At 42.9% G+C, this 23,384-nt stretch overlaps 1 protein-coding gene across 4 annotated transcripts; it reads left to right on the top strand.

Annotated features, from left to right (window-relative positions):
- Positions 1-10,500: 10,500 nt before the first annotated feature.
- Positions 10,501-19,771, top strand: LOC124133403 (sulfotransferase 1C2-like). 4 transcript variants are annotated; one of them, XR_007222569.1, is made up of 7 exons: positions 10,501-10,648; positions 11,033-11,232; positions 13,005-13,328; positions 15,899-16,003; positions 16,304-16,375; positions 16,525-16,708; positions 18,572-19,771. XR_007222569.1 is itself a non-coding variant. In XM_048401124.1 (6 exons), the coding sequence occupies exons 3-6, from the start codon at positions 13,227-13,229 to the stop codon at positions 18,685-18,687; spliced, it is 507 nt and encodes a 168-aa protein (XP_048257081.1). In that variant the 5' UTR covers positions 10,501-10,648; positions 11,033-11,232; positions 13,005-13,226; the 3' UTR covers positions 18,688-19,771. The 4 variants fall into 4 exon arrangements, 1 of the variants encoding a protein (XP_048257081.1); XR_007222567.1 differs by having other exon boundaries at positions 16,304-16,708; XR_007222568.1 differs by having other exon boundaries at positions 15,899-16,375.
- The last annotated feature ends 3,613 nt before the right edge of the window (positions 19,772-23,384 follow it).

Raw genomic sequence — 23,384 nt, 5'->3', positions numbered from 1 at the left:
GTGCACACTGACACATATCTCTCTGTGCACACTGACACACATCACTCTGTGTGCATACTGACACACGTCTCTCTGTGTGCATACTGACACACGTCTCTCTGAGCACACTGACACACATCTCTCTGAGCACACTGACACATATCTCTCTGAGCACACTGACACACATCACTCTGTGCACACTGACACATATCTCTCTGAGCACACTGACACACATCTCTCTGTGCACACTGACACATATCTCTCTGAGCACACTGACACATATCTCTCTGTGGGCATACTGACACACATCTCTCTGAGCACACCGACACATCTCTCTGTGTGCACACTGACAAACATCTCTCTGGGCACACTGACACACATCTCTCTGAGCACACCGACACATCTCTCTGTGCACACTGACACATATCTCTCTGTGGGCATACTGACACACATCACTCTGTGCACACTGACACACATCTCTCTGTGCACACTGACACACATCTCTCTGTGCACACTGACACATATCTCTTTGAGCACACTGACACATGTCTCTCTGTGGGCATACTGACACACATCTCTCTGAGCACACCGACACATCTCTCTGAGCACACTGACACATCTCTCTGAGCACACTGACACATATCTCTCTGTGCATACTGTCATAAATCTCTCTGTGCATAGTGACACACATCTTACTTTGCATACTGACACACATCTCTCTGTGCATACTGTCACACATCTCTCTGTGCATTCTGACCCACATCTCTCTGTGTGCATACTTTCACACATCTCTCTGTGCATACTGTCACACATCTCTCTGTGCATACTGACCCACATCTCTCTGTGTGCATACTTTCACACATCTCTCTGTGCATACTGTCACACATCTCTCTGTGCAAACTGACCCACATCTCTCTGTCCATACTGTCACACATCTCTCTGTGCAAACTGACACGCATCTCTGTGTTTGCATACTGTCACACATCTGGAATCAACGACAGTGAGCATCTTCGTATTCTGGATGAAATACTTCATCGATTGTCAGAAGCAGGATTACGTTTGAGAAGAAACAAGTGTGTCTTTATGGCTGATGAAGTTGAATATCTTGGTTATAGACTTGACAGTGAAGGTTTGCATCCAGTGGAGAAAAAGATTGCTGCAATTCAGGAAGCTAAGGTCCCTGAAAATGTGAAAGAATTGAGAGCTTATCTTGGTATTCTGAACTACTACCATAGGTTTCTACCAAATCTGCCTGACACTCTCTCCCCCTTGTACAAGTTGCTACAAAAAGAAGTGAAATGGTCATGGAGTACATCTCAACAAAAAGCGTTTGAGAAGTCGAAGAACTTGCTTCAGTCTTCGGATGTCTTGATTCATTTTGACAGCTCCAAACCACTTTTACTGCAGTGTGATGCATCCCCCTACGGAGTAGGTGTTGTGTTGGCTCACCAACTGCCTGATGGTTCGGAGAGACCTATAAGTTTTGCTTCAAGGACACTGACTAAGGCAGAGCAGAATTATTCTCAACTTGATCGTGAAGGACTGAGTGTGATCTTTGGACTGCGAAAGTTTCATAAGTATGTTTATGGACGTCATTTCCAGATCGTGACAGATCACAAGCCGTTGGTGTCATTATTCAATGAGAATAATCCAGTGCCACAGATGGTGTCTCCAAGAGTTCAGAGATGGTCAGTGTTGTTGACTGCATATGACTATAAAATTGTACACAGGAAAGGTACACAGCATACCAATGCAGACGCATTGAGCAGGTTGCCAGCGCCTGACTCAGGGAAGCCTATGGAAGACATGAGTCTTAATGCTTCAGGAATTGGACACATGCCCTCTGAAGTCTAAAGACATAAGTATCCAGACTGGCAAGGACCGAACATTGTCTATTGTTCGAGAATTTGTGATCCGAGGTTGGCCGCAGCGTGATAAGTTGGATGACCACTATGAGCCGTACTACAGAGTTCATTCTGAACTCAGTGTGATGGATGGATGCTTATTGAGAGGTTCGAGGGTCATCATTCCATTGAAACTCAGATCTGTCATATTGTCAGAGTTGCATCAGTCCCACCCAGGAATCACCAGGATGAAGGGCTTGGCCCGAAGCTATGTTTGGTGGCCGCATCTAGATGCTGACATAGAAACAACAGTAAACAGTTGTGATTCCTGCCAGGAAGACAGGAATTGTCCGAGTGTAGCTCCCCTACACCCTTGGGAGTATCCTTCTCAACCTTGGCAAAGACTGCATATGGATTATGCTGGTCCATTCATGGGTAGCATGTTTCTTATAGTGATTGACGCCTACTCCAAATGGATCGAATGTGCACCTATGTCGTCGTCAAATGCAAAGGCTACCATAAACCAGCTGCGTCGGATGTTTGCAGCTTATGGCATACCAGAAATTATTGTAACTGATAATGCTACAGCTTTTGTTGGGGAAGAATTTGCTACATTTATGTCCAGAAATGGAGTTGATCATGTGACAACATCCCCTCATCACCCGGCTGGGAATGGCTTAGCAGAAAGGGCGGTTCAAATAATAAAAGATGGATTAAAGAAGACAACTGGTGACACAGTTGCAACTCAACTACATAGGTTACTATTTTCTTATAGAATTACACCACAGTCTACAACTGGTGTATCACCTTCAATGTTGTTTCTTGGACGCAGATTGCGTTCGCGATTGGACTTGATGTTTCCATACCTTACCTCAAAGGTGAAAAAGAACCAGAGAAAACTTGTGGATCAGTCAGCTCTAACGAAATGTAGGGCATTCCAAGTGAATGACTCGGTGTGGGTTAAGAACTTTGCTTCAGGTCCAAAGTGGATTAGTGGACAAGTTGATAGTGTAACTGGTCCATTGTCGTACATCATCAAGTTAACGGATGGAAGATTGGTCAGAAGGCATGTGGATCATGTCAGACGCAGGATGTCTTTATCTTCACCCCGAAGGGACGTGATTGAACGTTCAGACACTCCGCTAGAATCACAGTCTTCACGAAGGAAGGAGTATGAATCAGACTTACCTGACACATCACAGGTAGATTCCCATGAGGAAAGTATCCAAGGGGATGTTTCAAGTGTACCAGATATGTCTGAACCGGGGGAGGAAACGCCGGTAGTGACATCGCCTGTAGCACCCATACTTCGTCGTTCAACCAGAGTGAAGCAGCAACCGTCTTATCTGAGGGACTTTGTGTCAAAGTGACATTTGAGTGAACTGTGACTGTCATTTGCAGTGAACTATGTGTCAAGGTGGCATTTGATTTAGCTGTGAATTACAGTTACTTGTATCAGGACTATAATACTTCAGCAGGTTATCAGTATTATTATGTGTCGAAAAAAAAGCTCAGTTTAGTTAAATTTCACTTTCTACTTTAACAATGTTTTCATTATGACTGACTTGTCAAGTCACAGGGTTATTAGTACTTTACAAGTCAGTGTACATTGTTAAGTTACTTATACTTTATGAAGTTCCGTGGACTATGTTGTTATCAAAGATTATTATTTAGGTTTCCAAGTAACTTAAATTTAGGAGGGGCGGATGTTATATCTGTAATTGAAACGCAGTAGTTTTAAACAAGCTAGTGTATAATATTATGACAGGCCAACAGATGTCCGCTCTTGTAATGCGATTAGTTGCAGGTAAGCGCAATCACGTGCTGTTATGTAACATGCGACAGTCGGAATAAACAGCCGGTCAAGTGGCAGGCTCGTCTCCCTGCTCCCGCGTTTGTCGTTCCTCCCTGAGAACCCAACACTGACATACATCTCTCTGAGCATACTGACACACATCTCTCTGTGCATACTGACACACATCTCTCTTTGTGCATACTGACACACATCTCTCTGTGTGCATACTGTCACACATCTCTCTGAGCATACTGACACATATCTCTCTGAGCACACTGACACACATCTCTCTGTGCATACTGTCATAAATCTCTCTGTGCATAGTGACACACATCTTACTTTGCATACTGACACACATCTCTCTGTGCATACTGTCACACATCTCTCTGTGCATTCTGACCCACATCTCTCTGTGTGCATACTTTCACACATCTCTCTGTGCATACTGTCACACATCTCTCTGTGCATACTGACATACATCTCTCTGTGTGCATACTTTCACACATCTCTCTGTGCATACTTTCACACATCTCTCTGTGCAAACTGACCCACATCTCTCTGTCCATACTGTCACACATCTCTCTGTGCAAACTGACACACATCTCTGTGTTTGCATACTGTCACACATCTCTCTGTGGATACTGTCACAAATCTCTCTGAGTGCATACTGTCACACATCTCTCTGTGCATACTGACATAGATCTCTCTGTGCATACTGACACACATCACTCTGTGTGCATACTGACACACATCACTCTGTGTGCATACTGACACACATCTCTCTGGGCACACTGACACACATCTCTCTGAGCATCCTGACATACATCTCTCTGTGTGCATACTGACACACATCTCTCTGTGCATACTGACATACATCTCTCTGAGCATACTGACACACATCTCTCTGTGCATACTGACACATATCTCTCTGTGTGCATACTGTCACACATCTCTCTGAGCATACTGACACATATCTCTCTGAGCACACTGACACACATCTCTCTGTGCATACTGTCATAAATCTCTCTGTGCATAGTGACACACATCTTACTTTGCATACAGACACACATCTCTCTGTGCATACTGTCACACATCTCTCTGTGCATACTGACCCACATCTCTCTGTGTGCATACTTTCACACATCTCTCTGTGCATACTTTCACACATCACTCTGTGCATACTGACCCACATCTCTCTGTCCATACTGTCACACATCTCTCTGTGCACACTGACACGCATCTCTGTGTTTGCATACTGTCACACATCTCTCTGTGCATACTGTCACACATCTCTCTGTGCATACTGACCCACATCTCTCTGTGTGCATACTTTCACACATCTCTCTGTGCATACTGACCCACATCTCTCTGTGTGCATACTTTCACACATCTCTCTGTGCATGCTGTCACACATCACTCTGTGCATACTGACCCACATCTCTGTGTGTGCATACTGTCACACATCTCTCTGTGCATACTGACACGCATCTCTGTGTGTGCATACTGTCACACATCTCTCTGTGCATACTGACACACATCTCTCTGTGCATACTGACCCACATCTCTCATTGTGCATACTGTCACACATCTCTCTGTGGATACTGTCACACATCTCTCTGTGTGCATACTGACACACATCTCTCTGTGCATACTGACACACATCTCTCTGTGCATACTGACACACATCTCTCTGTGCATACTGACACACATCTCTCTGTGCATACTGACACACATCTCTCTGTGCATACTGACACACATCTCTCTGTGCATACTGACACACATCTCTCTGTGCATACTGTCACACATCACTCTGTGCATACTGACCCACATCTCTGTGTGTGCATACTGTCACACATCTCTCTGTGCAAACTGACACGCATCTCTGTGTGTGCATACTGTCACACATCTCTCTGTGTGCATACTGTCACACATCTCTCTGTGCACACTGACACACATCTCTCTGTGCATACTGACACACATCACTCTGTGTGCATACTGACACACATCTCTCTGGGCACACTGACACACATCTCTCTGAGCATCCTGACATACATCTCTCTGTGTGCATATTGACACACATCTTTCTGTGCATACTGACATACATCTCTCTGAGCATACTGACACACATCTCTCTGTGCATACTGACACACATCTCTCTTTGTGCATACTGACACACATCTCTCTGTGTGCATACTGTCACACATCTCTCTGAACATACTGACACATATCTCTCTGAGCACACTGACACACATCTCTCTGTGCATACTGTCATAAATCTCTCTGTGCATAGTGACACACATCTTACTTTGCATACTGACACACATCTCTCTGTGCATACTGTCACACATCTCTCTGTGCATTCTGACCCACATCTCTCTGTGTGCATACTTTCACACATCTCTCTGTGCATACTGTCACACATCTCTCTGTGCATACTGACATACATCTCTCTGTGTGCATACTTTCACACATCTCTCTGTGCATACTGTCACACATCTCTCTGTGCAAACTGACCCACATCTCTCTGTCCATACTGTCACACATCTCTCTGTGCAAACTGACACGCATCTCTGTGTTTGCATACTGTCACACATCTCTCTGTGGATACTGTCACAAATCTCTCTGAGTGCATACTGTCACACATCTCTCTGTGCATACTGACATAGATCTCTCTGTGCATACTGACACACATCACTCTGTGTGCATACTGACACACATCACTCTGTGTGCATACTGACACACATCTCTCTGGGCACACTGACACACATCTCTCTGAGCATCCTGACATACATCTCTCTGTGTGCATACTGACACACATCTCTCTGTGCATACTGACATACATCTCTCTGAGTATACTGACACACATCTCTCTGTGCATACTGACACATATCTCTCTGTGTGCATACTGTCACACATCTCTCTGAGCATACTGACACATATCTCTCTGAGCACACTGACACACATCTCTCTGTGCATACTGTCATAAATCTCTCTGTGCATAGTGACACACATCTTACTTTGCATACTGACACACATCTCTCTGTGCATACTGTCACACATCTCTCTGTGCATACTGACCCACATCTCTCTGTGTGCATACTTTCACACATCTCTCTGTGCATACTGACCCAGATCTCTCTGTCAATACTGTCACACATCTCTCTGTGCACACTGACACGCATCTCTGTGTTTGCATACTGTCACACATCTCTCTGTGCATACTGACACACATCTCTCTGTGCATACTGACATAGATCCCTCTGTGCATACTGACACACATCTTACTTTGCATACTGACACACATCTCTCTGTGCATACTGTCACACATCTCTCTGTGCAAAATGACCCACATCTCTCTGTGTGCATACTTTCACACATCTCTCTGTGCATACTGACCCACATCTCTCTGTGTGCATACTTTCACACATCTCTCTGTGCATACTGTCACACATCACTCTGTGCATACTGACCCACATCTCTGTGTGTGCATACTGTCACACATCTCTCTGTGCAAACTGACACACATCTCTGTGTGTGCATACTGTCACACATCTCTCTGTGCATACTGACACACATCTCTCTGTGCATACTGACCCACATCTCTCATTGTGCATACTGTCACACATCTCTCTGTGGATACTGTCACACATCTCTCTGTGTGCATACTGACACACATCTCTCTGTGCATACTGACACACATCTCTCTGTGCATACTGACACACATCTCTCTGTGCATACTGACACACATCTCTCTGTGCATACTGACACACATCTCTCTGTGCATACTGTCACACATCACTCTGTGCATACTGACCCACATCTCTGTGTGTGCATACTGTCACACATCTCTCTGTGCAAACTGACACGCATCTCTGTGTGTGCATACTGTCACACATCTCTCTGTGCATACTGTCACACATCTCTCTGTGCATACTGACACACATCACTCTGTGCATACTGACCCACATCTCTCATTGTGCATACGGTCACACATCTCTCTGTGGATACTGTCACACATCTCTCTGTGTGCATACTGACACACATCTCTCTGTGCATACTGACACACATCTCTCTGTGCATACTGACACACATCTCTCTGTGCATACTGACACACATCTCTCTGTGCAGACTGTCACACATCTCTCTGTGCATATTGACCCACATCTCTCTCTGTGCATACTGACCCACATCTCTCTGTGTGCATACTGTCACACATCTCTCAAATATTCCAGCAATATCACGGTGGGGGACACCAGAAAAGGGCTTCAAACACTGTACCCATGTCGGGAATCGAACCAGGGTCTTCGGCGTGACGAGCGAACGCTTACACCACCGAGACCGTCTTCAGTGGGCAACACAGCACCGGCATTGGCGCCACCAGCAGTGGCGAAGAGTCCTCTTCTCAGACGAGAGCCGTTACTGTATCTCAACAGCAGATGGCATAGAGAGTGTCTGGCGACGCCGTGCGGAACGTTATTCGGATGCTTGTGTTATTGAGAGAGACTCATTGGGTGATCTGAGCATCATGGTGTGGGGTGGAATTGATCTTGCAGAACATCGGTGTAGGGAGAGGCAATGGTGTCACAGCAACTCGGCACATTGATCACGTCTTGAGACTACACGCCATACCTCATTTGGCACGTCGCTGCAACCACGAGTTTCAGTATGATAACGCCCGTGCCCACACCGCGAGAGCAACAAGAGACTTCCTCCAGCAGAATGGCATCAGAACCAGGCAGTGGCCTGTCCTCAGTCCCGATTTAAATCCCATTGAGCACCTATGGGACGAGATTCAAAGACGGCTGAATGACGTCCGACCAATGCCGACAACTGCAGCTGGACTGCATCAGGCGTTCCTCTGTTGGCTAAAGTGCCTATGGCCTTCATCAACTGCTTCATCCATTCCATGTATCGACATTGCACGAGAGTCATCAATGCACATGGTGGACACACGAGAAACTGACTTGTGGTGCCATTTTCTCAGAGACTAGTGTTGTGTTTCACTTTAAGAACATTTGACACTTTAATTTCAACCTTGATGATCAGTTTTGCCAGGTTTAATCTATTTCTCTTTTTCTATGCCCCAAAGTATGTTTACAGTGTTTGGACATATAAGGTTTCTCATATATCTATCCATGGTGACGTTTCTTTTGCGGTTCAGTACATATCAAATATATTCTACTACTACTACTACTGAATGAAGTACCATATCAAATGGGCCCGAACTATCTAAAGCTATCTGAATGACCACTGCATCCAGTTTATGTGCAGTGTGTTGAGAACATCAGCAACCCTGCGGAGTCCATCGCTGGGATGAAGTTGGATGAAGTTTCTGTTTGCTGCTCAGGGCCAGTCACTTCCCACTCGAAACCGTCAATATGTGATTTTGCATCAAAATGAAAATATGAAATGATTTTAATGACATGTCCAACACATTGTCAGTGGATGCCCAGCTTTGGCTCAAACACAATATCTTAAGCGACATGATGGAGTGGCTCGATCATTTTATTACCGTCTTCGCTATGCTTGTGGTTTTGACACAGAGGTCTATCCATGGTACGACCCCGAATATGTGGAGGGCGTCATGGAAAATGATAAATACAAAACTCTTTGGAATAGCCCCGTATACAGCCTCAGACGTATCCAGGCCAACACACCTGATCTTGTCCTTTTTGATAAATCCAGTGAAATCATTTATGTCATTGAATTTTCTGTCCCTTTTGACACTAATGTGATTAACAAGATTGAGGAAAAACATGGCAAATATGCGGACCTCCCTTTCGAAATGTCACGCTCGCATCCCAAGTACCAGGTTGTCTGACTGTTGACTGACATTGGGAGAGTACCCGGTTTTGCTACCAGGAATACAGCCCTTCTGACAATCTGGGTAATGCAGGAGACTGCAGTGCTGGGGAGTCTTCACATTCTCCGAAAGGTTCTCGGTGGGTTTGATTAGGCAGCGCTTCCTGGGAGAAGTCCCATTCGCTGTCTGGGCCGCGTGTAGAGTGGACAAGGGTCCTGAGCTGATGATGAGCCTAACCAAACCCTCTTTGCTGCATTTCTTATTTCAATCTGTACATACTAATGCTAAAATAAATTAAAAAATAAATACATGCGGTGGTATTTTTCAGTATTCCTCCAGATTTTGGTGACCTTCACGACTTGACAAACTCGAAGGGTCGCGGCTTTAAGTGTATGATAGTCTGTTTCTTCCAATACCACCGCCATCAAGAAATAAGGGAAGGAATCTCCTCGAAAACTACAAAAGCATTTAAGTTGCTCAACTGAAAGAAGCTGATGTGGTTGTTTGCGCAAATCTTAAATGCGGTAAGTTGTCATGGCATGAGTTTCAGACTGTAATGGCTGAATGTGCTGTTCATCAGGGACGAGTGTCAATATGTTGTCAGGGGCCAAACGTTGTTCACGTGTCACGTTGTGTTTGCCGTCAATATGAAACATGGTAAACGGGATGTGTTATGATGTCTACTGGGGGCACAGTCGTGCATCGAAAGTGTTTTAATATGTTTCAAGTCAAACCACAAGTGACAGAAAACGCTGCAGAGGGTAATAATGGACGTTATGGGAATACCATATACAGTAAACTACGGTTATAACGAACACGCTTATAACGAACTGACGGATATAACGAACTTACTTTTTAGTCCCGACTATTTGCTGTAGTTATACTGTATATATGCTTATAACGAACTACGGTTATAACGAACTAAAAATAGTAGTCCCTTTGAGTTCGTTATAACCGTAGTGTACTGTAGTTTAATTCTGTAGTTTTGAAGTAGAACTATTTGTTTAATTTGGGTAAATTAACAGGCTATTACATATATACGTATAGAGGACATTACTTTTGTTATGTGCAGGGTTGATACGGCCACTGACATTTTATTTGGAGGAGACAGAATGACCCAGTTTCGTTTATCAGTCACATGACCCATAAGGTATAAAGAGATTTGCTGAACTGAACAAGACCACTAATTTCACCATGGCCTCAGATCAAAGTGAAGAAATCTATGTTGTAAGTCTTTACTGAAGATCATATTTTCAGGATTATTTCTCAGTGTTATTCCGCATGTTTATTGACTAGGTATTTGAATTATCTCACGTTTTGAGGTACTTCTTGTACAGGGACGGGCTTTGCTTGCTGAATCGACCGCTAGGTCAGCGTGACCTGTATCTCGTCAATGCAAGGTCCATTCACTCCTGTGTGTACATACTATTGTGTGTTGAAGGTGCTCAAAAGAAACTACTCCTTACTTCTTCTTATGACTATTGTTGCTATGACTACGGTGTGTTGACGGTACATGCATATTCTTAAACTACTCGGGTACGTCCATGGATTAATAGATATATAATTAGTTACGGATACATACATATCTCGATCATGAATCGTGTTTTCCAGAGATCCCGACCTGGGAGAGCTACCCGATCTGAGAAATTCGAAAGGACACGGATTCCGCTGTTTCAAACATGATGGGGTGTACCTTTTTGTGCCGCCTCCATCCATGTTGAAGGGAGGCCATCACACAGACAGAATCAAAAGTATCAAGGAAGCCGAACTGAAAGACGATGACGTCATTATCTTGGCGTATCCCAAGTGTGGTAGGTACACGATAGGTCACGAAATGAGTGAGAAAATGTAATATCAAGGCGTGTTTCAGTTATTTCAAGGCATGTCTTAGTTCTTTTACGGCATGTCTCAGTTCTATCATAGCGTGTCTCAATTATATTACGTGTCTCAGTTATATTACGACGTGTCTCAGTTATATTACAACGTGTCTCAGTGATATAACAGCGTGTCTCAGTTATATTACGTGTCAGAGTTATATAAGAGCGTGTCTCAGTTATAAAACAGCGTGTCTCAGTTATATAACAGCGTGTCTGAGTTATATAACAGCGTGTCTCAGTTATATTACAACTTGTCCCAGTTACATTACAGCCTGTCTCACTTATATAACAACGTCTCCGAGTTATATAACAACGTGTCCGAGTAATATAACAGTGTGTCTCAGTTATATTATAGCGTGTCTCAGTTATATTACAACGTGTCTCGGTTGTATTACAACGTGTCTCAGTTGTATTACAGCGTGTCTCAGTTATATTACAGCATGTCTCAGTTATATTACAGCCTGTCTCAGTTATATAACAACGTCTCCGAGTTATATAACAACGTGTCCGAGTAATATAACAGTGTGTCTCAGTTATATTATAGCGTGTCTCAGTTATATTACAACGTGTCTCGGTTGTATTACAACGTGTCTCAGTTGTATTACAGCGTGTCTCAGTTATATTACAGCGTGTCTCAGTTATATTACAGCCTGTCTCAGTTATATAACAACGTCTCCGAGTTATATAACAACGTGTCCGAGTAATATAACAGTGTGTCTCAGTTATATTATAGCGTGTCTCAGTTATATTACAACGGGTCTCGGTTGTATTACAACGTGTCTCAGTTGTATTACAGTGTTTCTCAGTTATATTACAGCGAGTCTCAATTATATCACAGCGTGTCTCAGTTATATTACAGTGTCTCAGTTGTATTACAGCGTGTCTCTGTTATAATACAGCGTTTTTCAGTTACATAACAACGTGTCTCAGTTATATCACAACGTGTTAGTTGGAGGAATGGCCGATTAAACGCGAATCATAAGCCAGTCACTTTGGCGATCATAACCTAGGCGAATCTGTGACAGAATTCCCGAGAAGCGAAACCTGGCACGGCAAAGGGAGCCAACTCTGCTGGTCGCAGTTCAGCGCCTTAGGTCACAGGCCCGACCGTCCGCCAAGATAACTCTGGAATTACGTTTTGATATGATAATACTGTAACATTGCCGTTATGTTCATGATAAGCACAAGAGGAAGAACATTAAGTATGCTGGGATGCATGTTGCTTCTGGAATGATTCTATTATTGACTAACCCTATCTCTCATTCAGTATACGGAGTGCATAGAGGACTCACACACACATACACACTCACCCAAACACACAAGCAGTCACACACACACACATAGCCACACACACACACAGACACACACTCACACATAAACACACACACACTCTTTTTTTCTCACACAGACACGCGCACGCGCACACACAAACACACACTCTCGCTCTCACACAAACAGACACACATACGCGCACGCACGAACACACACACACACATACACACACACTTCCGCGCTCAGAATACCATCTGTTTAGCCTGTTCAATTTAAGGTTTGCCTTTTCGGTGAAAGATTGACTGGACTATCGTCAATCAAGCTAAATATTTCTAGGCATGTTATATTTATATAGCAAACCTTCCATATATTGATACACCTCAATTTGAGGTTCGAATTTTTGGTGAAAGATTGACTAGACATTCCTGTTTTAGGAACCCATTGGCTGTGGGAAGTCATCGAGATGCTAAAGAGTGGGACCATCAAGTACCAAAAGGATGTGAAAGAGACCCGGATGATGGAATTCCTCTTCAAAGATGGAATAGAAGCAGTGCCGCCTCCACGGGTCTTCAACACCAACCTCCCTCTGCGCATGCTCCCTACACAGGTCGTGGAGAAGAAGGTCAAGTGTATTCAGATCATGCGCAATCCTAAAGATGCCTGTGTGTCCTTTTTCAACCACTCCAGAGATCTGGCTGGACCGTATGGCTATGAATGAGACTTCGCGGAGTTTACAGAAGCGTTTTTGTCAGGGAAACGTAAGTACAGCGAGTGGTTGATCACAGTCAATACTGCACGGTCCTGTGTACACAACATCCCTCCATCAACCTTGAATACATATGGCCACTTTGTGGAGTAGTCGCTATGTTAAACGAACGAATCAGGCAAAGGCCTGGTTCCAACGAGAGGGAAGTCATCTAGTTTTCCGACCAATGACATCTCAGATAAAATCGCACAAACGGTAATGTTTCTCGCTTGGCAACGTCTGCAACACGTGCCATAGCCTTGTGCTCGTCTGACTGTCTCTGTTGTCTGATGGATAGAGCGTCTGCCAGGTGAGCGGAAAGTCGGTAATTATATAGTCATACCGCGAATCTTTAATTGAACAAGACACCCACCTGTTTGGCATCAATTTTACGTAGATCAAATACCAAAATGAATATTTCAAAACAAACAAATATGGGTTCAATACATGTATTTGTTAATTATCATCTGGATGTTTCTCTTCATCTCGTCTCAGTATTATGAAACAAAAGATGCGAAGAAATCTCCCTTTGTATGGAAGTATCAGTATAATCGACCCACGGGACAACACCGCACGGTTTATACATGTTTTGTTTTCAATTCTAGGAGAAACAAAGTAAACAGTTAATATCCTGTGATCACCCCGCTTAATAAGTGTGAAACAATTGATTATATTATACAAAACAAGCGGAGCAATTCGTAAATCGTGAGTGACAAACGCACATCTATCGAATCGTTAGACATCACCGTTCTGTCAATCAAACCACATAAAACACAAATCCAAGACCAAGATAATTACTTGTATGCATATATATATATTAAACAAATAAAGATTTTGTTAAAGTAAAATATTCAGTTTTAGTTTTGAAATGAAATAAAGTGGCTACTCATTAACCTGTTCATATGAAATTACAGTATTGAATATTACACTCGAAGGGAATACCTACGTGTTGCAGTTACCTTCACATTTCATGCTCTGACACTTCTCTGAAATGTCGTATACGAAACTAAACTTGTCAGTTTCTTCTGTAAACAATGTTCAAGCAAACGGAGGATTATCAAAGGTTCATACATTTTGTGGCCTGTATCTACGTATGAAATTGAACATTGATATATATATACATACATGTGTCTTGTAAGTCATCAGAAACATTCTGACAATGTGCGTACTTTTATTTGTTTTAATGTTCTTCATTGTAACCAGGAGAGATGTGCGTGATTTTGCGTCCGTCATGACGTCACGCTGGACGGAAACTTTGACAATTTCTGTTAAATCATTGTCATTTATCTGTAATGAAAAGATTGTAAAAAATATAAGCAAATGTGCAATGCTTGATTTCCTTACGTATACCATCTACGTGGAATTTTGGGGTAAGGCATTTTGTCAGAAGTAGGCATCCCCAAGGGCACCAACTGTGCTCCCCTTCTTGCGGATCTGTTTTTTTGTGTGCAAATGAATCGGAATTCTGCTTGGATTGGCAAAGTCAAAACACGGTAATTTAGCCAAGGCATATAGGCCAGGTATATCGATGATCAGATATCGTTCAAAAACAATCAAAAAGCCAGTTCCATTCCACACATTCCCCCCTTGAACTGGGAATAAAGTTCGCTTCATCTGTTTCATATTTAGATCTATGTTTAAAGATTCAGATTGATAAAGTACACTCCACAAGACGGGGTGACTTCAACTTTCCCACAGTCAACTTTTCTTTCATGTCGAGCAATATATATCAGCAACTCCAGCCTTTGGTGATTACATTTCATAACGTTTGGATACAATCGAGCATGCTCCTTCTACCAAGATTACAAAGAGCGTCAAAAGACTCTTGCTTAGAAGTTATTACAACATTCCGAGGTTTAATGGCAGCACCAGTGGAGGACATTTCCATATATGATGCATCAGTGACAAAGATGATATCCGATGCAATTCAGGTGCTTTTCAGGTGAACAATTGACATGCCTTTGCATGTGTTTGTAACAGATACTACCGGTGGGGCAGGATACGCTCACCTTTTCGCGAACACCTGGTATCATCACTATTTGATAGTGATCCATGCACACGTGCTCGTGGTATAGTCGGGGTCGTACTATCGACTCTGCTATATTCAGAGATTTCTGTTGGATATGGAAAGGGTTTGGTCGCTTTATTGTTACGAATTTGGAAGGGTTTTTTGTCGTTTTTTATTACATCATAACAACGAACTATGGATAAGTATTTGTCGACCTTCCACGTCTTCGAGTCGCGATATGAGTAAAACCTGCCGATGCGATGTTAAATGAAGACAGTGGATCCTACGACAATGGCGACAGACAAAGACCTGGTTCACGTCCTGACGTGGGGTCGAACTTGTATTCACAAACACGTCGATATCCTGTCCATACGGATGAGGACATACAATGCGATGTTAGCATTACGATTGTCACAAGTCAAGGGTTAAGGTATGACAATCGTTTTTTGGACCGTGATCATTTATATACACGAACTTAACGTGTTTGTGAATCCAAGTTCGACACTTCTCCAGAATAAATGCGAATGGACTCAGAGAGGACACATTGTTTCAACTTTATCTTCCTTAATTTCCAGTGCCGTTTGGATCCTATTCCACCTATCTGCGAGAATGGAAAGCCGAAGTGGCAGCTTCACCAGAATTACCTGTCCTTAATATGTTTTTATGAGGACATGAAAATTGTGAGTATTTCTATCAGCTACAAACCTGCATAAATGGCATTGTTGGCCAAACATGAGGCCGGTTTATCCGTAAACAACAGGATCAATCTGCATATACAATCAAGGTTGTACCATATTGTACATATACCTGTCCCGTTAATATAATATAATATATATATTTGAGTGAAAAGCCGTCTAGATCCGGGTTAGAATTGGCCATTTAGCAACATATTCTTGTCGTAAGAGGGGGATCGGGTTGTCAGGATTGCACACTTTTTTATACATATCATCGTATCCAACTCCAGTGTCGATTATTCACAGACCGCCGTCATCTAGATGAAATATTGCTTGCGGCATTAAACAACAATCAATCGAAAATCGTTTGAGTGTAAGGTAAGCAGAATTTACTCACTCACTCCACTCAGGTTTTGTGCCTCATGGTCCAGGCTTCTATTAACATATACCATGGTCCAAAACACATGACTTATAATCTTTTCAAATTTGGCTGGGTAAAAAACCATCAAACAACACACTTCTTCCAGGACCCTGTCAAGGCTGTTAAAGACATCGCCAAATTTCTAAAGCTGACACCCACAGACCAATTTTGTGAAGAGGTTGCGGCTGCATGTTCCTTTAAGAAGATGAAGAAGGTTGACCAGGAAATGAAAGGTGACCTTCCCTTGAAGATATGGAAAGATGGCACCGAATGGACGTTCTACAGGAAAGGTATGACACGTGTCATTTTAATTCTGGAAGCCCCGGACAACAGATCAATTAGCATTCCAAAGTGCATTCTCAGTTCCCTGGGAAGTATACAACCCACACTTGCCTGTACGTAAGAGATAAAGATTTTAAGCTCCAAGACAATATATAACAAAGAGCAATGGAGTCGTGCACCTTTCTGCCTTTAACACAAAGGTGGTGTACTGTGTTTTGTGCACTAGTGTCAAATAAGTTCAGCAATGCTGGTTGCGGTGAGTATATCGATGAATGACCACGTTTGGCAAGGGTTTGTTCCTATCCCACACCGAAACACAGGTTATTGTAGGCGTGGTGTCTCACGTCATCGACATCCTTCAGCGCTATGATACAAGGAAAGCCCAGCCCTTTTTATTATCAACTAATCAAGAAACAGAAGTCCGTTTGTGGGTGTGGCCTAATTTTTGTCCGTTTATGAAAACGTAAACGCAAAAACATTGGTTGGTTAGGCAATTAAATGTCGCATCATCGCTGGCAATTTATTTATGTAACAATAATTAACCGTATTGTAACAATAATAATCGCTAGGACACAAATTTTGTCAACTTCTCCCGTTCGCATGCTCTTGATTTAAGTTTTTATGGGAATTCTTTTGTACCAAATTGCGATATTTCGACAGGATGTACAATCTCGACACGTCAAATCAGGAAACAAAACACGAAAAGCCACGAAAATAGTATTACGATTCCTGCGGTTTAGGCTCATGCTTATAAACCTATTCATTGGGATCGCCATTAAGTAAGAGACTTCTTTCTGTAGGCATTAAAACCTATTGTGAGGTTTTACTTTCCAGTCGGGTTAAATCTCATAAACAGGGACGTTGTAATGTCCCTGGGATATTATATAATGTCCTGGGTATTTTATTAATACAACTTCCGTTCAGATTGTAACATGTAATGAAATGTAAAATCAAATGACAAATGTTTTCTTTATATTCCCGAGGATCGAAGTCGCAACCTTCATATCTGTAGCCCAGTGAGTGTACCACGAGGCTACAGAGGTGTTGATAAGCCTCACTGGTTTTTAGAATGTCCTTTTCAAGATTCGTACGCCAGCAACAGATATTTTACGCGCGTTTCCTAAGGTTCATGGAAAGTATGTTCGAAACATAAAAATGTTGATAAATGTTGTTTTAAGTTTCTTTTTTCGGTTTATAAGCATGGAAAAACACTTTCCCTCGGTTTTGGTAGATAGAGCATGCCCTTTTTTTTCCCTCTCCCCAGGGCATGCTCTGTCTACCAAAACCTCGTGAGCGTGTTTTCTCCAATACATAATACCATAAGGTCAAGGTGCATGCGTTCCTTATTCGTCCTGTGGGAATAATAGTTTGTCGACCTTATTTTCCCTTGTAGTAGGCGGAGGGGAGGAGGAAGATTAGTAGCTGTGTTATTATTTCCAAGACCCATAAATCAGATGTTCAGTATTATTGTTCATGTTATCATCGAATACTGGTATTGCTGCAAGATATACTGAACAACAAAAGTTCCTGTGACATGTTTTTATACCCATTCTCGGGTAGTAAAATGCATGGGGCTTGCATAAAAGTCAACTTTTGCATGGAATGCATGCTTTTTTGTAGCAGTTGCGTTTTTTGTGACTTGATTCCATACATGTACTACAATATTGAAAACCAAACTTTACTTGTTTAAAAATACACTAAAATATTGGTGTCACAGGAACTTTTGTTGTTGAGTATATGTTTGTGTTACAGATGTAACCAGTGTGGTCTGTATTTGAAGTCCATTGATATATTTCCATTACATGGCTTGTTGACAAACGTATGCCTGTTTAAAGTAGGCTCTCTTGGGTACATTTGTGTCTCTGTTTCAGGTGAAATCGGGGACTGGAAGAATTGGTTCACTGTTGCAGAAAACGAAAGATTTGACCAAATATGGAACGAGAAGATGCAGGATTCAGGGTTCGAGTTTACCTATACACCGGTGTGAGGTCATACCAAATACATTGGTTTCACGGGAACCGACATAATGGACTATATAATACCCAAGAAGCCGAGTGTGCAGTGACATTTTGCTTCATAAAATCATTTTTCACCTACAGCATCGCCATAGCGCATCAATTTGAGACGATGTTTCATTTGTTACCTTATATCTAACACATCTCAACTTCAATGAACCTAAATTGTGTTTATTGCTCGTACACAATATCGGTATACTGTCTCCAGTTTGTCCAAAACTAATTTTGACCGTAACATTTATGGGGTTTTGCTTTGACTAGAACGGTAGCTGTGATTATTAACACTACTTTCAGGATAGGTAAGTTGGCGAAATCATTGACTGCCGACTACACTATCCTGCTAGCCATAGACATTGTGAATAAAGAAATAATATCAGACATAAAAATGATAACAACGTTGATGATGATGATGTTGATGATGATACACAATACCATACGTCTGAGGGGACCGATTTGCTGTCTGCTTTGGCTGTTGAAGTCTTATGTTCTGTGATATGGGTTTCTACTGGGTAGAAGGTTTCGCATCAAAGAACATAAGACTTCAACAGCCAGAGCAGACAGCAAATCAGCCCTTCCAGACCTCCAGCTAAACATCCCTGGCTATCACGTTCAGTTTGACAAAATCCAAATCCACCCAACCAAATATCAGGACTTCACGAAAGGAAAACTCACAGAAGCCATAGAAAGCCGTCACAAACCTTTGATCAACAGAGCTCATGGTCATTACGCCTCCGTCTGCCTATGACGATCTAATCAAGCAATAGACTATTTTTTTATTAGGGTCCAATCCTTTTAATCCTTAGCCTTACTGCACATCTGTCTTCACTGCCCGTGTGCTTCATTACCTGTGTGCTATTTGTTATTCTTCCCTGTACAATTGGCTTTATCCAATTATCTGTTATCTAATACCCGTTGTCAGTGTTAATCTGCTGCTTATCACAATATATCATGCACATCCACCTCTCATTGTTTGGTTTTTGTCCCTCAAGCTTGATAACGGTGTAAGAATCTACACTGAAACGTCGCTATATGCAATAAACAAGACGTTCCTATCCATAAAGTTGTACCTTTACTACTTACTCACCTACTACTAGAATGCCCATCAAACAGTTCAACATACAGGACCGTTTTGCCGATAAAAGGAAGGTAACGGCCAGTTTATGTTACTTATTGCTTGTAATATCCAGGTGTGATTTATGAAATAAGAAGAATGTTAATAAAACAAGTATACAATATTCGAATTCATACAATTGATGTTTCGTACAAGACAAAGTTAGACTGCAGACACAGAGGCTTGGGCGATAGTTGTTGCAGGCAGATCGAAGACCGTTGTCGTGCATCTTTAGGTTATTTGAAAGGACCTGGCCATGTAGAATGTCACTATACTTTGAGGATTTACGTGGTCAGTGACGAACATAATTCAAAATCCTTCGACACATCGACACTGACACCACATAAAACCTCGCGGTTGAACCGAGTATATCACGCGAGTTTATCTTTGGACGGTACATTTTCTCTGTATTGTAGAATAAACGTATTTAGAAAGCATTAGTGTGGTAAATGTTCTGGATTAGGAACAAACATTGCATGTAGAAAGCCTCGGCGATACATAATTTGTCATAATCTCGTTATCATGTAATGCCACTCTTGAAATCTCTCACCGAATTTTCATCCCTTACAAACGGTACCTAAACATTCCAAGTTCTCCTTGAATGTGCACATTAATTTAAACTGATGGACAAATGAGTGAGTGAGTGAGCGAATGAGTGAGTATGGTTTTACGCCGCTTTTAGCAATATTCCAGCAATATCACGGCGGGGGACACCAGAAATGGGCTTCACATATTGTAACATTGTCGGTAATCGAACCCGGGTATACGGCGTGACGAGCGAACGCTTTAACCACTAGGCTACCCGACCGACCCGATGTCAGAACGTCGGACCTCTGATGAGGGCTGCTGGAATCAGGCGCTATTCCTCAACCAGTGACTGACAAGCTTTGTCTTACGAGTGGAGGAACGAGCCGTTCTCTGATACGGAGATCCAGAGATGCTCGTAAGGGGACACAATCGGAGACCTTGGCGGCCACTGCAAGACATTGACGTCTTTGGCGTGCAGAAAGTTGGTCGTAACCCTTGTCATGTGCTGTCTGGCGTTTTCTTTTGGAACAGGGTTTTGGGTTCACTGCAGAAAAGGCAGGGCAACGGGAAGAAGTACCTGGTCGACATCGGGTTGGGCAGTCAGATTGGCATCGAAAAATAACCAGATGTGTTTTGACGTCAGCGTGTCTCCGGTTCCCCTCGTCGGCGGTGCACTCTAATGGTTCAGTAAGATCTGAAAAAAGACGTCTTTGCCAGTTCCTGTTCTGCCACTGACGTAAAGTGCATGCACATCTCAAACTATGGCATCGACGTTGGCGTCTTAGGACTACTATGCGCCTCAATCTCGCTCCTTCTTCTGACGGGACATCAAGGTTGGTTGGTCACCGTCAAGAAAATGTTCCTGATTTGCAAAACCCGAAGGTAACGGGCCTGGTACTGCAAGTTTGGCAGAAACGAGTCTTCAGTCAGTAATTGTAATGCGCACGCAGCCAAAGGTTGTTGCTGCATGGCTATGGGTAACCCCCGTCTGTATCATGCTGATGGCCATTTTCATCTGTTAAGGTGATACAATCTTAACATGATTGTTCTTGGTTTTTGTAAATTCCGATGCTAGTTGTCAATGTTCGGTGGTTTGATACTCTCATACCAATTCGAGATTCTGCAAGGGAATTACATATTTTATCGTTTAAATCCATTTCTATCGTATTTTTTCATAAATGGCCATTTGGGCTGCGTTTTGTGGAAATAGTTCAAACTATAATTTCATATTATGCAGCGTGTTATCAAAGGTTTGGACATTTTATATTATTGTATAGTTTATTTTGCCCGTCAGTTCATCACGTCAAAATGTCAGTGATTAATCCGTCGGACTGTGGCACAGAGTACAGACCGCGGACCTTGCAACATCGTTTAGATCCGGGGAGCTTGCAACATCGTTTAGATCCGGGGAGCTTGCAACATCGTTTAGATCCGGGGAGCTTGCTACATCGTTTAGATCCGGGGAGCTTGCTACATAGTTTAGATCCGGGTAGCTGGCTACATAGTTTAGATCCGGGTAGCTGGCTACATAGTTTAGATCCGGGGAGCTTGCTACATCGTTTAGATCCGGGTGGCGTGCAACATCGTTTAGATCCGGGTAGCTGGCTACATAGTTTAGATCCGGGGAGCTTGCTACATCGTTTAGATCCGGGTGGCGTGCAACATCGTTTAGATCCGGGTAGCTGGCTACATAGTTTAGATCCGGGGAGCTTGCTACATCGTTTAGATCCGGGTGGCGTGCAACATAGTTTAGATCCGGGTAGCTGGCTACATAGTTTAGATCCGGGTGGCTTGCAACATCGTTTAGATCCGGGTAGCTGGCTACATAGTTTAGATCCGGGTGGCTTGCAACATCGTTTAGATCCGGGTAGCTGGCTACATAGTTTAGATCCGGGTAGCTGGCTACATAGTTTAGATCCGGGGAGCTTGCTACATCGTTTAGATCCGGGTGGCGTGCAACATCGTTTAGATCCGGGTAGCTGGCTACATAGCTTAGATCCGGGTAGCTTGATATATCGTTTAGATCCGGGGAGCTTGCTACATCGTTTAGATCCGGGGAGCTTGCTACATCGTTTAGATCCGGGTAGCTGGCTACATCGTTTCGATCCGGGTAGCTTGCTACATAGTTTCGATCCGGGTGGCTTGCAACATCGTTTAGATCCGGGGAGCTTGCTACATCGTTTAGATCCGGGGAGCTTGCAACATAGTTTAGATCCGGGTGGCTTGCAACATCGTTTAGATCCGGGGAGCTTGCTACATCGTTTAGATCCGGGTAGCTGGCTACATAGTTTAGATCCGGGTGGCTTGCATCATCGTTTAGATCCGGGTAGCTGGCTACATAGTTTAGATCCGGGTAGCTGGCTACATAGTTTAGATCCGGGGAGCTTGCTACATCGTTTAGATCCGGGTGGCGTGCAACATCGTTTAGATCCGTGTAGCTGGCTACATAGCTTAGATCCGGGTAGCTTGATATATCGTTTAGATCTGGGTAGCTTGCAATATCGTTTAGATCTGGGTAGCTGGCTACATAGTTAAGATCCGGGTGGCTTGATACATCATTTAGATCCGGGTAGCTTGATAAAACGGTTAGATCAATTAACTTGACATATCGTTTAGATCCAGGTATCTTGATAATATGTTAGATCATAGTAGCTTGATATATCGTTTTGACAAGGGTGGCTTGATATATCGTTCAGATCGCGTAGCTTGATCATTCGTTTTGATCAATGTGGCTTGATATATCGTTTAGATCAGACTGGCTTGATATATCCTTTAGATTTTGGCTTGAGTTGCAAGCAGTGTAGTTATTGGCCTGCTTCATCAAACTTGGTTTATTGTTCCATATCTGTGTAGCTGATATAAAACATAAATGTGACGTCATTCAATTGTCCCAGCACTCCATTATTTTAGGGGGCACTGGTTGCTCAGTTGTCTAAGGCGCCGAAATTCGCTGTGCAGAGTTGCGTCCCTTGGACACGCCAGAAACCTATAATTGTAGGTTCGAATCACGATTCTCCCTGATTACGTTTC

This window comes from Haliotis rufescens, unplaced genomic scaffold (genome assembly GCF_023055435.1).
Source record: "Haliotis rufescens isolate VD_foot unplaced genomic scaffold, xgHalRufe1.0.p SCAF_21, whole genome shotgun sequence".
NCBI lineage: Eukaryota > Metazoa > Mollusca > Gastropoda > Lepetellida > Haliotidae > Haliotis > Haliotis rufescens.
The sequence above is the reverse complement of the archived record's forward strand: the minus strand, read 5'-3'. Positions and strand labels throughout refer to the sequence as shown.

Excerpts from the sequence above, each read along its gene's own strand:
- LOC124133403 (XM_048401124.1), top strand. The coding sequence starts at position 13,227 with ATGCCTGTGTGTCCTTTTTCAACCACTCCAGAGATCTGGCTGGACCGT. Across the intron at positions 16,004-16,524 it reads TTTATGAGGACATGAAAATT|GACCCTGTCAAGGCTGTTAA; the intron begins GTGAGTATTTCT and ends CACTTCTTCCAG. Across the intron at positions 16,709-18,571 it reads ATGGACGTTCTACAGGAAAG|GTGAAATCGGGGACTGGAAG; the intron begins GTATGACACGTG and ends TCTCTGTTTCAG.